We start from the raw sequence: 12,982 nt of genomic DNA, 5'->3' as shown, positions 1-12,982 counted from the left end.
CTGACAGGAGAGTTGCTGAAATCTCAGACTCATAGGCTTAAAGGTTGAAAACAATTAGGATTATAATATTTTGGTCGGGGGGAAGAGGGGTCTGCTCCCTCTCTGCGCCTACACCTCTGGTTCTGGAGAGGATGGGAAGCACCGAAAAAGCGGTGAAAATTAAAGCATGTTTCTGTCTTAGAGGCAGTGTTGGAAATATCATTGGGATAGCTCAAGGAATGCACAGTGTGTGTGTTTGTGTGTGCATGCGTGCAGATGCACGCACGGAGGGGAGAGGGATGGGAGAGTGACACGCAGCATCCTGCTCTCAATGCACGGAGTTCTGAAACTTTGTGAAATAGGGAATGGACATCTTGCCTAATGCAGAGACGGAAGAGGCGTAACAAGGCCTCCTGGGGCAGGGGGTATGTGTGTATCTCAGATTGTAACATAACATGGACCACACACTTGCAGATTGATTCTGACACCTTTCCCATCCCTCCTCCGTGAGCAGTCCCATTACAATCTTGTGAAAACATCAGCATTTGTCAGCATGAAAAGCAGTCTCTGGAAGGTATGTCTGGGTTTCTAACAGGCTGCAATACATTAAAATTTTGTGTTGTTTTGAGGAAGAGTTACTCATGCTGGTTCCATTTAATCTGCACAACATCTCTCCCTCCTGCAGGCAACTCTGGGCCATGTCAGGGCCTAGATAAATACAGGTGCCATGTGCAGGAACCACTGGTAGCTGCCTGAAAGAGTAGGTCACTGCGGCACAGACGTTAAACCCAGGATGTTCTGTGAGCACTTACTAGCCAGTTCTGTTAGTCATTCGTCTGGAGGGTTGTACGTACATTCTGCTGTGCAGAGATATTATGTGGTCAAATCATTATTTTTCTCACCTAAATGTTCATCCATGCAGTGCCTCACAGGACACTTAAGGCTCATGAAATACACACCTGGTGTGACATTTCCAAGGCACATGAGAATTACTCCTCATCGGGAAAAATGTAACAGAGTCATGAATAGACAAAATGCCTTCAGTAAGCTCAGGCGTGAGCCTGCAGGCACCATCTTGATCATCTCAACTGTACAGAATAGGCCTGTAAAACACAGCCCTGAGAATTCCCCTGAAATTGTTGCTAGAGCAGATCTTTTAGAGAAAGATCCAACCTTGATTTAAAAATGCTCAGTGATGGAGAATCCACCGAGACCCTTGGTAAATTGTTCCAATGGTTATTTACTCTCACTCATAAAAAAGGTACATCTTATCTCCAGTCCCAATTTCTTTAACTTCAACTTCCAGCCAATCTTGTTCCACCTGTGTATGCAAAGTTGAAAAGCCTATCATTAAATATTGCTTCCCTGTGCAGGTATGTAAAGACTGTTATCAAGTCACCCCTTAACCATCTTTGTTACACTAAATAAATTGAGCTCTTTGAGTCCATGACTAGAAGGAAGGTTTTCTAATTTTCAGTAATTCCTGTGACTCTTCTCGGAAACTTCTTCAGTGCGTCAACGTCCATCTTGAATTGTGGACACCAGAACTGGGCACCATTTCACAGCAGGAGTGGTGCCAATGCCACACACAGAGGCAAAATAACGTTTTTACCCCTCATTGAGATTCCTCTCGCTACCATCCCAGGACCACATCGGCCACAGGGTCACCCTGGGAGAGCATCATGAACAGGCCGGACTATGAACAGGAGGTTGCCAGGCAACTCTCCAAAACCACATTCTACAGGCCACTGTCCTCTGATCCCACTGAAACTACGCCATCTGCTCAAGAAAGTCCCTGCAATAGCACGGAACAAATCTGAAGACCCATAGCCCAAGAGCCCCAGCCAGGGGTATTCTATCTGCTGCCCAAGATCTATAAACCTGGAAATCCTGGACATCCCGTCATCTCATACATTGCTATACTTGCACCAGGATTGTCTGGCTATGTGGACTCTCTCCTCAGACTCTACGCTCCCAGCACTCCCAGCTATCTTTGAGAGACCACTGACTTCCTGAGGAAACTACAATGCATTGGTGATCTTCCTGAAAACACCATCCTGCTCACCATTGATGTAGAAGCCCTCTACACCGATATTCCACACAAGGATTGCCTACAAGCTGTCAGGAACAGTATCTCTGTCTCCTCGTTGGTCATATTGGTGAGGTGCCAGCGAGGTTATCCCATCCTCCAATTGTTGTATCATCTGCAAACTTCATCAATATCCAGGCATGAGAACGGATAGTAGCTTAGTTGGTGACTTACACTTGTCGGTTAACACCTGCAACTTATAACTCAGACAAAGCTGTCTGTCAGCAAGGGTTCATCTTGCCAAAAGAAACAGGGGAAGTAACAGAGATGCAGGCCTGTTGGCCTAAATAACAAAGACCCTTGCACCCTTCATGTCCATTCTGTTCAGCACAAAGTCGTAGGCCAGCGTGATATTGACTTTTCCATGGTGGACACTTGGCTCCTTTCCAACATAGGAATGGCAGAGTGAAATAAACCTATGGTCGATCTAATCCAGTGTCCTCCTTCTGACAGTGACAGCCTCAGGTACTGCAGAAGAAGGTTTAATAAACTTACCAGTCGGTGGATGCTGGGGGGGGTGACTTAACCATCAAGAGGATGTGACCCTAATGCCTAACAGCTAGAGATTGGCTTGTGACCTGAAACATGTGGATATATAGGCTTTCCAAAACATTTATTTAGCTCTCACTATTGTCACTGGAAAGTCTCATTACCCACATAAATGTCCAAACTCTTGCTGATACTTGCTTACCTCATGGACTCAACTACCTCTTCAGGTAAGGCGTTCCTCAGTCTATTTTGACACTGAGTGTAGAAAGCATTCTTTATTTACCTATTTTCATTTTGCCACATTTCCGTATTATTGAATGTCCACCTGATCTTCTTTTATAAGACAAGGGGGAACACATTCTTGATAATCTCTCTACCAGTCAGCCTATTATAGACTTTTCTCATGCCCACTCATATTCATCTTCTTCGTAAAGTAACAAATCCAGCATTTTCAACCTCTCACCTGATGAGAGTCGCCCTGAGCCCTTAATTATTCTCTTTGCCCTTTCCTGATGCCCTCTAGTTCTGCAATATCCGGTGTGAGAAGGGTGCCCAATCAGACACAGGGGAGTCCAGAGGAGGGTGAAACACTGAATGATTGATCTGATGACATTGTATTTTCTGTATGATTTCCCACCCCACTCCTCCTGGATTCCAAAGTTTTGCTGAGTTTCTTTCTGTGCTTGCACTGAGAGCAGGGTTTCACATGGCTTGGTTAGCTCCATCTCAGGACTTCTCTGGACTTCACTATAACCAAAATAATCTTGTGTCATCTATAAATGTTGCCACCTCACTTCTCGCTCCCCTTTATAGACTGTTAATAACAATAAAATATTTACCCTACTCTTTGTTATAAAGTGTGTAACCCCCCTCTCTGTGCTTCTCTCTCTTCACAGGAACCTGGAGCATTTCTGAGCCTGATTGACACACTGAGAACTTCATGGCACCTTTCAACCTCACCCCCTCTAACCCTTCAACATTCATCCTAATGGGCATCCCTGGCCTGGAAGCTGCCCATGTCTGGATTTCCATCCCTTTCACAATGTTCTACATTCTTGGCCTGTGGGGAAATGTTATGCTTCTGTATGTTGTAAGCAAAGAGCAGACCCTGCAAAAGCCGATGTACCTGCTGCTCTGCATGCTGGCGCTATCAGACATCGCCACATCTACCGCCGTCGTGCCGAAGACACTGTGCATATTTTGGTTCAATTTCAAAGGCATTACTGTGGGAGGCTGCCTCACGCAGACTTTCTTCCTTTCCATGGTGTCTGTGATGCACTCAGCCATCCTTGTGACAATGGCATTTGATCGCTATGTTGCCATATGTAACCCTCTGAGATACACCACCATCCTCAGGAAAGGACGAATAGCTAAGCTAGGGCTTCTATGTTTGATCAAAGCTGTTCTCTTCATTCTGCCTATGACCCTGCTCCTGAGCAGGCTGCCATTCTGTGCCAACCGCGTTATCCCCCACACGTTCTGTGAACCTATAGCTTTGGTGAAGTTATCATGTGGGGACATCACACTCCACAGGACATATAGCTTGGTGATAATGTTTGTAGTCAGCGTGTTAGACCTGTCACTCATTGTCCTGTCCTATGGTCTGATCTTCAGGGCCGTCCTCAGAATTTCCTCCAAGAAAGCCCACCAGAAAGCCCTCAATACCTGCACAGCCCACATCTGTGTGTTGCTGGCTTATTATATTCCAGGCCTCTTTGTCAACCTAACACACCGTTTTGGTCAGGGTATTGCTTCCCACGTTCACATCATCTTGGCCAACCTCTATCTCCTCATCTCCCCCATGCTCAACCCTGTAATTTATGGGGTGAAATCCAAAGAGCTTCGTGACAAATTGAGCAAATACACCTGCAGAATGTGATCACCTGGGGCATGAAGGGTGCCCTGCCCCAGTTTGTCTGAGCTCAGCATTGTAGAGGTTCACAGTCTGAGAAGTTCCTCACACCTAATGTCTTATCACCACATCACCCAACAGGGCTCTCTCTGTTGCTGAGTTCCCTCTCTTTTGCCATCACCTCACCTCTCTTCAGCATCTCCTCTTAGCCCCCAAACTCACACACCCTATCATGTGGCCTTTCCATAACTCTTAGACTACCAGAAGACACTACAGCTTTCTGATGCAATGTGGCTATGGCTTACTCCCCGTGTGAAAAAGGTTCTTTATCAGTTTGATGAACAGAAACTCCAGTTTGAGACAGGCAAAGAGAATGCATCCGATGAAGTGGGCTGTTGCTCATGAAAGCTTATGCTCAAATAAATTTGTTAGTCTCTTAGGTGCACAAGTCCTCCTTTTCTTTTTCTGAATACGGACTAACACGGCTGCTACTCTAAAATCTAAAATGAATAGTGAAGGTGGCAGGGCATTAAAGAGCCACAGACATTGCTAGGCTGAAATGTCTGCAAGACTCAGTTTGCCCTGACCATCTGAGCCCCTGTTATCCACAAATTCTTTCTTCACTCCCAGAGGAAGCTCTCAGGCTGAAGTTCTCCAGGGTCTATTTTTTTAGCCTTCCCACTGCTCATGGAGCTGAGGGAATCGTTTGGGAGTCCTAGCCAATCTGAGCATCTCCAGGGACGGTTCAGGGAAATGATAAATGATTATTTGGGAGTCCTGGCCAAGCAAGGCATCTGCAGGGAACGTACAGGGAAATGATAAAGGTCGCTGCCCAGCACCCTGAGTGTCAGAGATGTGAGATTCATATACTGATTCTCAGGGCTCTGCCTTCCTATCGCTGTCAGTTTATTTCCTCTCTCTGCTGAGCAGGATTTTGGTGAGTTGCCTCTTTCTGCATTAGAGTTAGCGGTAAGGGCTCAGGAAGTGTTTCAGGGTTTAAGTCAAGAACCATCTGGTCAGCAATTCAGCAGGACAGAGACTTGAACTCTTTAGTATTGTCAGTAACACCAAGGGATTTACATGGGAAAATTAGAACTACAAATGTTTTGGAAATAGTTTAGAAAAATATTTGTTTTTAAGATCAGTTCGTTGTCACTGAATCTCCTTCCTTAGAGGTTTTTAAGGTCAGGCTTGACAAAGCCCTGGCTGGGATGATTTAACTGGGAATTGGTCCTGCTTCGAGCAGGGGGTTGGACTAGATGACCTTCTGGGGTCCCTTCCAACCCTGATATTCTATGATTCTATGATTCTATGATACTGTGTCTTTATATCTGTTTGAGTACCTTTCTTTTTTGGGGTGCTGTAGTTTTTTTCTCCGATTTGCTCAAGTTTTCCAATTCAGTAATTTTACTACCCTATTAGGAAGTGCAGCCAAAACCTCTGCAGTGGTTATCTCTGTTACCAGAGGGTTAATCACAGGAATTGGTCACACACTGGCCAGATTCTGCTCTCACATTCTGCCTTCAGTGCGTCACTCCAAATTGACACGGGCCTCCCTAAAAGCAAAATCAGGGCCCATGTGTTTTGGAATCCCCATCTCTCATACCGGGTCTCAGAATGTTACATAAACTGGGGTGGAGGGGGGTCCTTCAGACTCTGTCAGCACCCTAACAGAATAGCGCTCTCTGTAGCAGGACCAGTGTCTTTAATTTCCTCAGCTCAGAGCTGAAAGATAAACAAGGGAAAGGGTGAAATTTTGGCCCATTGACATGGTGCTACATTCACATGTAGGGACTTAAATAAATGGTCTGATTTACAACAACTGTGATCCTCCAATGACTTCAACTGGAGGCGTCCTGTGGCCTCTATGGATGGGTTTGCTCGTTTGGACCAAAGAAGAACTGACAGGAGAGTTGCTCAAATCTCAAACCCACAGGGTTAGAGGTTCAGAACAACTAGAAGAACAATTCTTTTTGTGCGGGGGAGAGGGGTCTGCTTTCTCTGTACCTTGCATCTCTGGTTCTGGAGAAGATGAGAAGAACCAAAAGGCAGTAAAGAGAAAAGCATGTTTCTGGCTCAGAGGAAACCTGGCGGGGTTGAACATCTCACCGGGGGAGACCCAGGTCTCTGGGTGGAGAGAGAAACCAAGCAGCTACAACATCTCCTGTAAATATACCTGGAATAATCCATCTAAACCACAGGAATTGTAAGTAGGCAAGGAAATGCTTTAGGTTATCTTTTCTTGTTTCTTTTATTATTGGCCTGTAAAGTTACCTTCCATCCTGATTTTGGAATTGTGATTCTTTTTACTCTTTCCTTTATAATAAAGTTCTTCTTTTAGAACCTGATTGATTTTAGTGTCCTGAAGACAAAGGATCTGCTTTGTACTCACATTGCTAAGGCAATTCATTGGTATATTATTCTCAAGCCTCCCCAGGCAAGGGGGTGAAGGGCCTTGGGGGATATTTTGGGGGAAGGGCGATTCATAGAATCATAGAATCATAGAATATCAGGGTTGGAAGGGACCCCAGAAGGTCATCTAGTCCAACCCCCTGCTCAAAGCAGGACCAATTCCCAGTTAAATCATCCCAGCCAGGGCTTTGTCAAGCCTGACCTTAAAAACCTCTAAGGAAGGAGATTCTACCACCTCCCTAGGTAACGCATTCCAGTGTTTCACCACCCTCTTAGTGAAAAAGTTTTTCCTAATATCCAATCTAAACCTCCCCCACTGCAACTTGAGACCATTACTCCTCGTTCTGTCATCTGCTACCATTGAGAACAGTCTAGAGCCATCCTCTTTGGAACCCCCTTTCAGGTAGTTGAAAGCAGCTATCAAATCCCCCCTCATTCTTCTCTTCTGCAGGCTAAACAATCCCAGCTCCCTCAGCCTCTCCTCATAACTCATGTGTTCCAGTCCCCTAATCATTTTTGTTGCCCTTCGCTGGACTCTCTCCAATTTATCCACATCCTTCTTGAAGTGTGGGGCCCAAAACTGGACACAGTACTCCAGATGAGGCCTCACCAATGTCGAATAGAGGGGAACGATCACGTCCCTCGATCTGCTCGCTATGCCCCTACTTATACATCCCAAAATGCCATTGGCCTTCTTGGCAACAAGGGCACACTGCTGACTCATATCCAGCTTCTCGTCCACTGTCACCCCTAGGTCCTTTTCTGCAGAACTGCTGCCTAGCCATTCGGTCCCTAGTCTGTAGCTGTGCATTGGGTTCTTCCGTCCTAAGTGCAGGACCCTGCACTTATCCTTATTGAACCTCATCAGATTCCTTTTGGCCCAATCTTCCAATTGGTCTAGGTCCTTCTGTATCCTATCCCTCCCCTCCAGCGTATCTACCACTCCTCCCAGTTTAGTATCATCCGCAAATTTGCTGAGAGTGCAATCCACACCATCCTCCAGATCCTCCAGATCATTTATGAAGATAAATAGATTCCAAGTGACCAGTCCCTGAACTTTTGCTTAAATCACTTGGTGGTGGGAGAAATACCATCCAAGGATGAGGAAAGGAATTTGTGCCTTGGGGAAGTTTTAACTGAAGCTGGTAGAATATAAGCTTAGAGGGCCTTTCATGTACCCCAGAGTTTAGAGTGTGTGTGTGTGTGGGGGGGGGGGACCCTGACAGAGTCCCTGAACCTTTTGGCTAAAAGCAGCTGTTTATTAATTTCCTTGGGTGACCCCTGGTTCTTGCATTAAGTGACGGAGTAAAGAAGACTTCTGAATACACTTTCTCCATACCATTCACAATACATAAGCTCTCTATCACATCCTGTCTGTTTCCAAGCTGAAAAGTCACAGTCTTTTAAATCTCTCCTCAGATGGAAACTGTTCCATACCCCTAATCATTTCCTTCTCTGTACCTTTTCCATTTCAAATATATCTTTTTTGAGATGAGGAGACCAGAACTGCATTCAGTATTCACCATGTGGGATTTACATAGTGGCATTATCGTATGTTCTGTCTTCTTATCTCTCACTTTCCTCGTGGTTCCCAGCATTCTGTTAGCTTTTCTGATTGCTGTGGTATATTGAGCAGATGTTTTCAGAGACCAATCTACGATGACCCCCAGATCTCCTTCTTGAGTGTTAAGACCTGATTTAGACCCCATCATTTGGTATGTATATTTGGACTCATGTTTTCTACTGTGGTTTACTGCTATCATTTGAATCTTTTAAAAACCTAGAAGGGGATCCTCCTCAGACCCTCAATGTGACCCTGAACATCATGTTCTTCATAGTTGTATGATTATGAACCTAAGAACATAAGAATGGCCATCCTGGGTCATACCGAAGATCCATATAGCCCTGTATCCTGTCTTCTGACAGTAGCCAGTGCCAGGTTCTCCAGAGGGAATGAACAGAACAGGTAATCAGCAAGTGACCCATTCCCTGTCACTCATTGCCAGCTTCTGGCAAACAGAATTTTTGAATTCCTCCATGAATTTATCTGGTTCTTTTTTGAACCCTGTTACGGTCTTGGCCTTCACAACATTCTCTGGCAAGGAGTTCCACAGGTTGACAGGGCACTTGGTGGGGAAATACTTCCTTTTATTTCTTTTAAACCTGCTGCCTATTCATTTCATTGGGTGACCCCTAGTTCTTGTGTTATGGGAAGTAGTAAACAACACTTCCTTATCTACTTTCTCTACACCAGTCATGATTTTATAGACCTCAATCATATCTCCCCTTAGCCATCTCTTTTCCAAGCGGGAGAGCCCTAGTCTTATTAATCTCTCTTCTATTTGACAAGTTAGGACTTGTCAGGTGTCATCTGAAAAGTTAGGATTTGCTAAAAAATGATTATCCTGTTTGAGTGAATGTGTCATTTTTGTATATGACATGATGACTATTCACTATGTGCCTGTATTTCAAATGTAGTTACTTCTCAGGGACACCCATTAAGCAAAATGATTCCAGTCTAGAAAGCTGATGGTGAAAACCTATTCAGGGTAATTCACCATTAGGGGAAACAATTAGACATTGGACAGCTTATCTCTCACCTGGTGAGTCTTCCTGAGAATACTCCAAACAGTCTTTGGACCGAGGAGTGCATGCAAGGGCATGTGACCGAACCACAGGACACTGACACTGACATTTTGGGTACCTGTATTTATCCACAAAGTGAGCAGGGAACTCTTTTTGTAACAAAGGATTCCTGCCCTATGTTTAATCTATCTAAGGTGGGGTGTGGCTGCATCTAGTGGTCTCACTCCTCACACAAGAGAACTGGAAACATCTGAGGAACAAAGACGGAACTGGGGGAAGTGCTGGTCCCAGGCCAAAAGGGATTTCTGACCTGTGAATGGGAACCTCCTGGAGCGCTTCTTGTATTCCCAGCCAGGGTGAGAAATTGTTGATTCATAGTCAATCTATCTAATACCTCAGGCTTAGTTTCAGTTTTCTTTATTTGCTATGTAACCTGCTTTGATCTCTTTGCTATCACTTATAAACATTTCAAATATATATTTCTGTAGTTCAATTTCTTTTGTGATTTATCTAAACCACTCTGCCTATGAGCAAAGTTTCTGGGGAAAATCTCAGTTTTTTTAACACAGGCTGTAGAATAGCCTTTCCACATCAAGGGGAGGGAGAAATCTACCAATGAGCCGACAGTGTAGACCCCTCCAGAGTGCATAGTATTATGGGTTCATACTCCGTAGTAGAACTTGGGGAGCATGGAAATTGGCTGATGTCCTCCATTTGTACTTGGGTTCCTTAAGTTAGCTCTCCGGTAGCTCCATTTGGGTGTGTATCGCCATCTACTTCTGTGTTGGGTGATAACAAGACCTGGAGAGACATGATCACCAGCAAAGCAGTGAGCAAAAGGGCCAGCCCAGCTGGGTGGTTAGAGGGGTGCATCAGTTCCCATGGCTGCCACACTGAACCCCAGGGTGACAACTAGTCACACTCATACCCTCCAGAGCCCAAATTAGTTCTCCTGGCACCTGTGACTCACGCATGTTGGAGGGACTGCAGCCTAAACAAAAAATCCACATGTTGCAGTTATTTGATTCCTTTACCACAATGTCCTCACCGCAGCAGGGCACACCCACCTAAAATACCACCATTCTGAAATGGCTGCTGGGCATCAGATCAGGGAAACTCCGTAGCTGTTCCCTCATAAAATGTGGGATACCATGTGCGATGAACTCCAGGTCATTTTGGCCGGGGGACTGGTGAAGGAATCACACAGTGAGTGGAGAAGTCCCTTTGTGTTAGTTCTCTACCCAGGATAGCATAACCTGTTTCTGCATCGATTTCTGAATGATCAACACAGAATTGAATTTTGATGCTTATCCGATGCAGAGAGTAGAACTATTTGAAGAGTTGGGACCTACCAAATATATATCCATTTTAGATCTCACAAAGGGCTATTGGCAAGTATCTTTTATCCAGATTCCTCGGTGAAGAACGCTTTTTTCACCCAGTGGACTTGCATCGGTTCATGATTAAGGCATTTGGCCTCCACAGTGTGGCAATGAATTTCAGAGGCTGATGGACTGGATAGTCCAACTTTACGGGGGATATGCAGTGGAACATCTCTCTAATTAATTGAAAATTATATTTGGTACCATGTCTTGTGGCAGCATTCCCCCCCATAGTGTGGATGGCAGTATATTACATGCCAGAATACAAAGCCACCCTCAATTGCTAGGCTGAACAGTCTGCACGACTCTGCTTGCCCTGTTAATCTGAGCCCTTGGTATCAGCGAATTATTTCTTCACTCCCAAGGGAAGCTCTCAAGCTGTAGTTCTCCAGAGTCTAATTTCTGCTCCTCCCACTGCTCATGGAGCCAAGGGAATTGACTGGAAGTCCTGGCCAACCAGAGAGTCCGCAGGGACTGTACAGGGGAACCATAAAGGGCACTGTCCAGGATAGACAGTTTCAGACATGTTGGATTCATAGGCTGATTCTCGGGGCTCTGTGCTCCTGTCACGGTAAGGAGATTTCCAGTCTCTGCTGAGCAGTATTTTGATGAGTTGCTTGTTTCTGAATTAAAGATATAGTTAAGGGCACAGGAAGGATTTCAGGGTTGAAGTCAAGAACCATCTGGGTAGGAATTCACCAGCACAAGGAACTTGAAGTGTTTATATTGTCAGAAACACCAAGGATTTTCCTAGTAAACTTGGAACTACAAATGTTTTGGAAATAGTTTAGGTAAACATTTGTTTTTAAGAGCAGTTCTTTGTCTCGTTCTGTCTCCTTCTGTCTGTCTTTGTAGTTTCCTTTTTTGGGGGCTGTGTGGTTTTTCCTCTCATTCGTTCAACTCTTCCAATTCAGCAACTTGACTGCATTATTAGGAAGTGCAGCCAAACCTCTGCAGTGGGTATCTGTGTTACCGAAAGATTTACAACAAGAATGGGTGACACATTGGCCAGATTCGCCTCTTACATTCTGCCTTCAGTAGCTCACTCCAGACTGACGCTGGCCTCCCTGAGAGCTAAGTAAGAGCCCCAAAGAGTATTTTGCAAGCCCCATCTTTCACGTCTGGTCTCAGAGCGTCACATGAACTGGGGGTTCCTTCAGACTGGTACAGCACCCTAATAGAAGAGTGGTTTCTGTAGCAGGACCCGACACTCTGATTTTCACAGCTCGAAGCTGAAATTTAAACTCTTCCCATTGAGTTCAAGGGAAAAACTCCTAAGAGGGTCAGGATTTCACCTTAAATCCACATGTAGGGACTTAAATAAAGGACCTGATTTACACCAGCCATGAGAGTCCAGTGATTTCAACTGGAGTCATCCTGTCTCCTCTAAGGACGGATGAGCTCTTTTGGACCAAAGAAGAACTGACAGGAGAGTTGCTGAAATCTCAGACTCATAGGCTTAAAGGTTGAAAACAATTAGGATTATAATATTTTGGTCGGGGGGAAGAGGGGTCTGCTCCCTCTCTGCGCCTACACCTCTGGTTCTGGAGAGGATGGGAAGCACCGAAAAAGCGGTGAAAATTAAAGCATGTTTCTGTCTTAGAGGCAGTGTTGGAAATATCATTGGGATAGCTCAAGGAATGCACAGTGTGTGTGTTTGTGTGTGCATGCGTGCAGATGCACGCACGGAGGGGAGAGGGATGGGAGAGTGACACGCAGCATCCTGCTCTCAATGCACGGAGTTCTGAAACTTTGTGAAATAGGGAATGGACATCTTGCCTAATGCAGAGACGGAAGAGGCGTAACAAGGCCTCCTGGGGCAGGGGGTATGTGTGTATCTCAGATTGTAACATAACATGGACCACACACTTGCAGATTGATTCTGACACCTTTCCCATCCCTCCTCCGTGAGCAGTCCCATTACAATCTTGTGAAAACATCAGCATTTGTCAGCATGAAAAGCAGTCTCTGGAAGGTATGTCTGGGTTTCTAACAGGCTGCAATACATTAAAATTTTGTGTTGTTTTGAGGAAGAGTTACTCATGCTGGTTCCATTTAATCTGCACAACATCTCTCCCTCCTGCAGGCAACTCTGGGCCATGTCAGGGCCTAGATAAATACAGGTGCCATGTGCAGGAACCACTGGTAGCTGCCTGAAAGAGTAGGTCACTGCGGCACAGACGTTAAACCCAG

The 12,982-nt window shown here is 45.2% G+C and overlaps 1 protein-coding gene across 1 annotated transcript; it reads left to right on the top strand.

Annotated features, from left to right (window-relative positions):
• The first annotated feature begins 3,677 nt into the window (after window positions 1-3,677).
• Window positions 3,678-4,436, top strand: LOC140905569 (olfactory receptor 52B2). Its single transcript, XM_073329093.1, has one exon. The coding sequence runs from the start codon at window positions 3,678-3,680 to the stop codon at window positions 4,434-4,436; it is 759 nt and encodes a 252-aa protein (XP_073185194.1).
• The last annotated feature ends 8,546 nt before the right edge of the window (window positions 4,437-12,982 follow it).

Source organism: Lepidochelys kempii, chromosome 1 (assembly GCF_965140285.1).
Source record: "Lepidochelys kempii isolate rLepKem1 chromosome 1, rLepKem1.hap1, whole genome shotgun sequence".
NCBI classification, from domain to species: Eukaryota; Metazoa; Chordata; order Testudines; family Cheloniidae; genus Lepidochelys; species Lepidochelys kempii.
Note: the sequence above shows the minus strand (reverse complement) of the source record. Positions and strands in the feature narration are given on the sequence as shown.

Coding starts and splice junctions, on each gene's coding strand:
- LOC140905569 (XM_073329093.1), top strand. CDS start 3,678: ATGTACCTGCTGCTCTGCATGCTGGCGCTATCAGACATCGCCACATCT.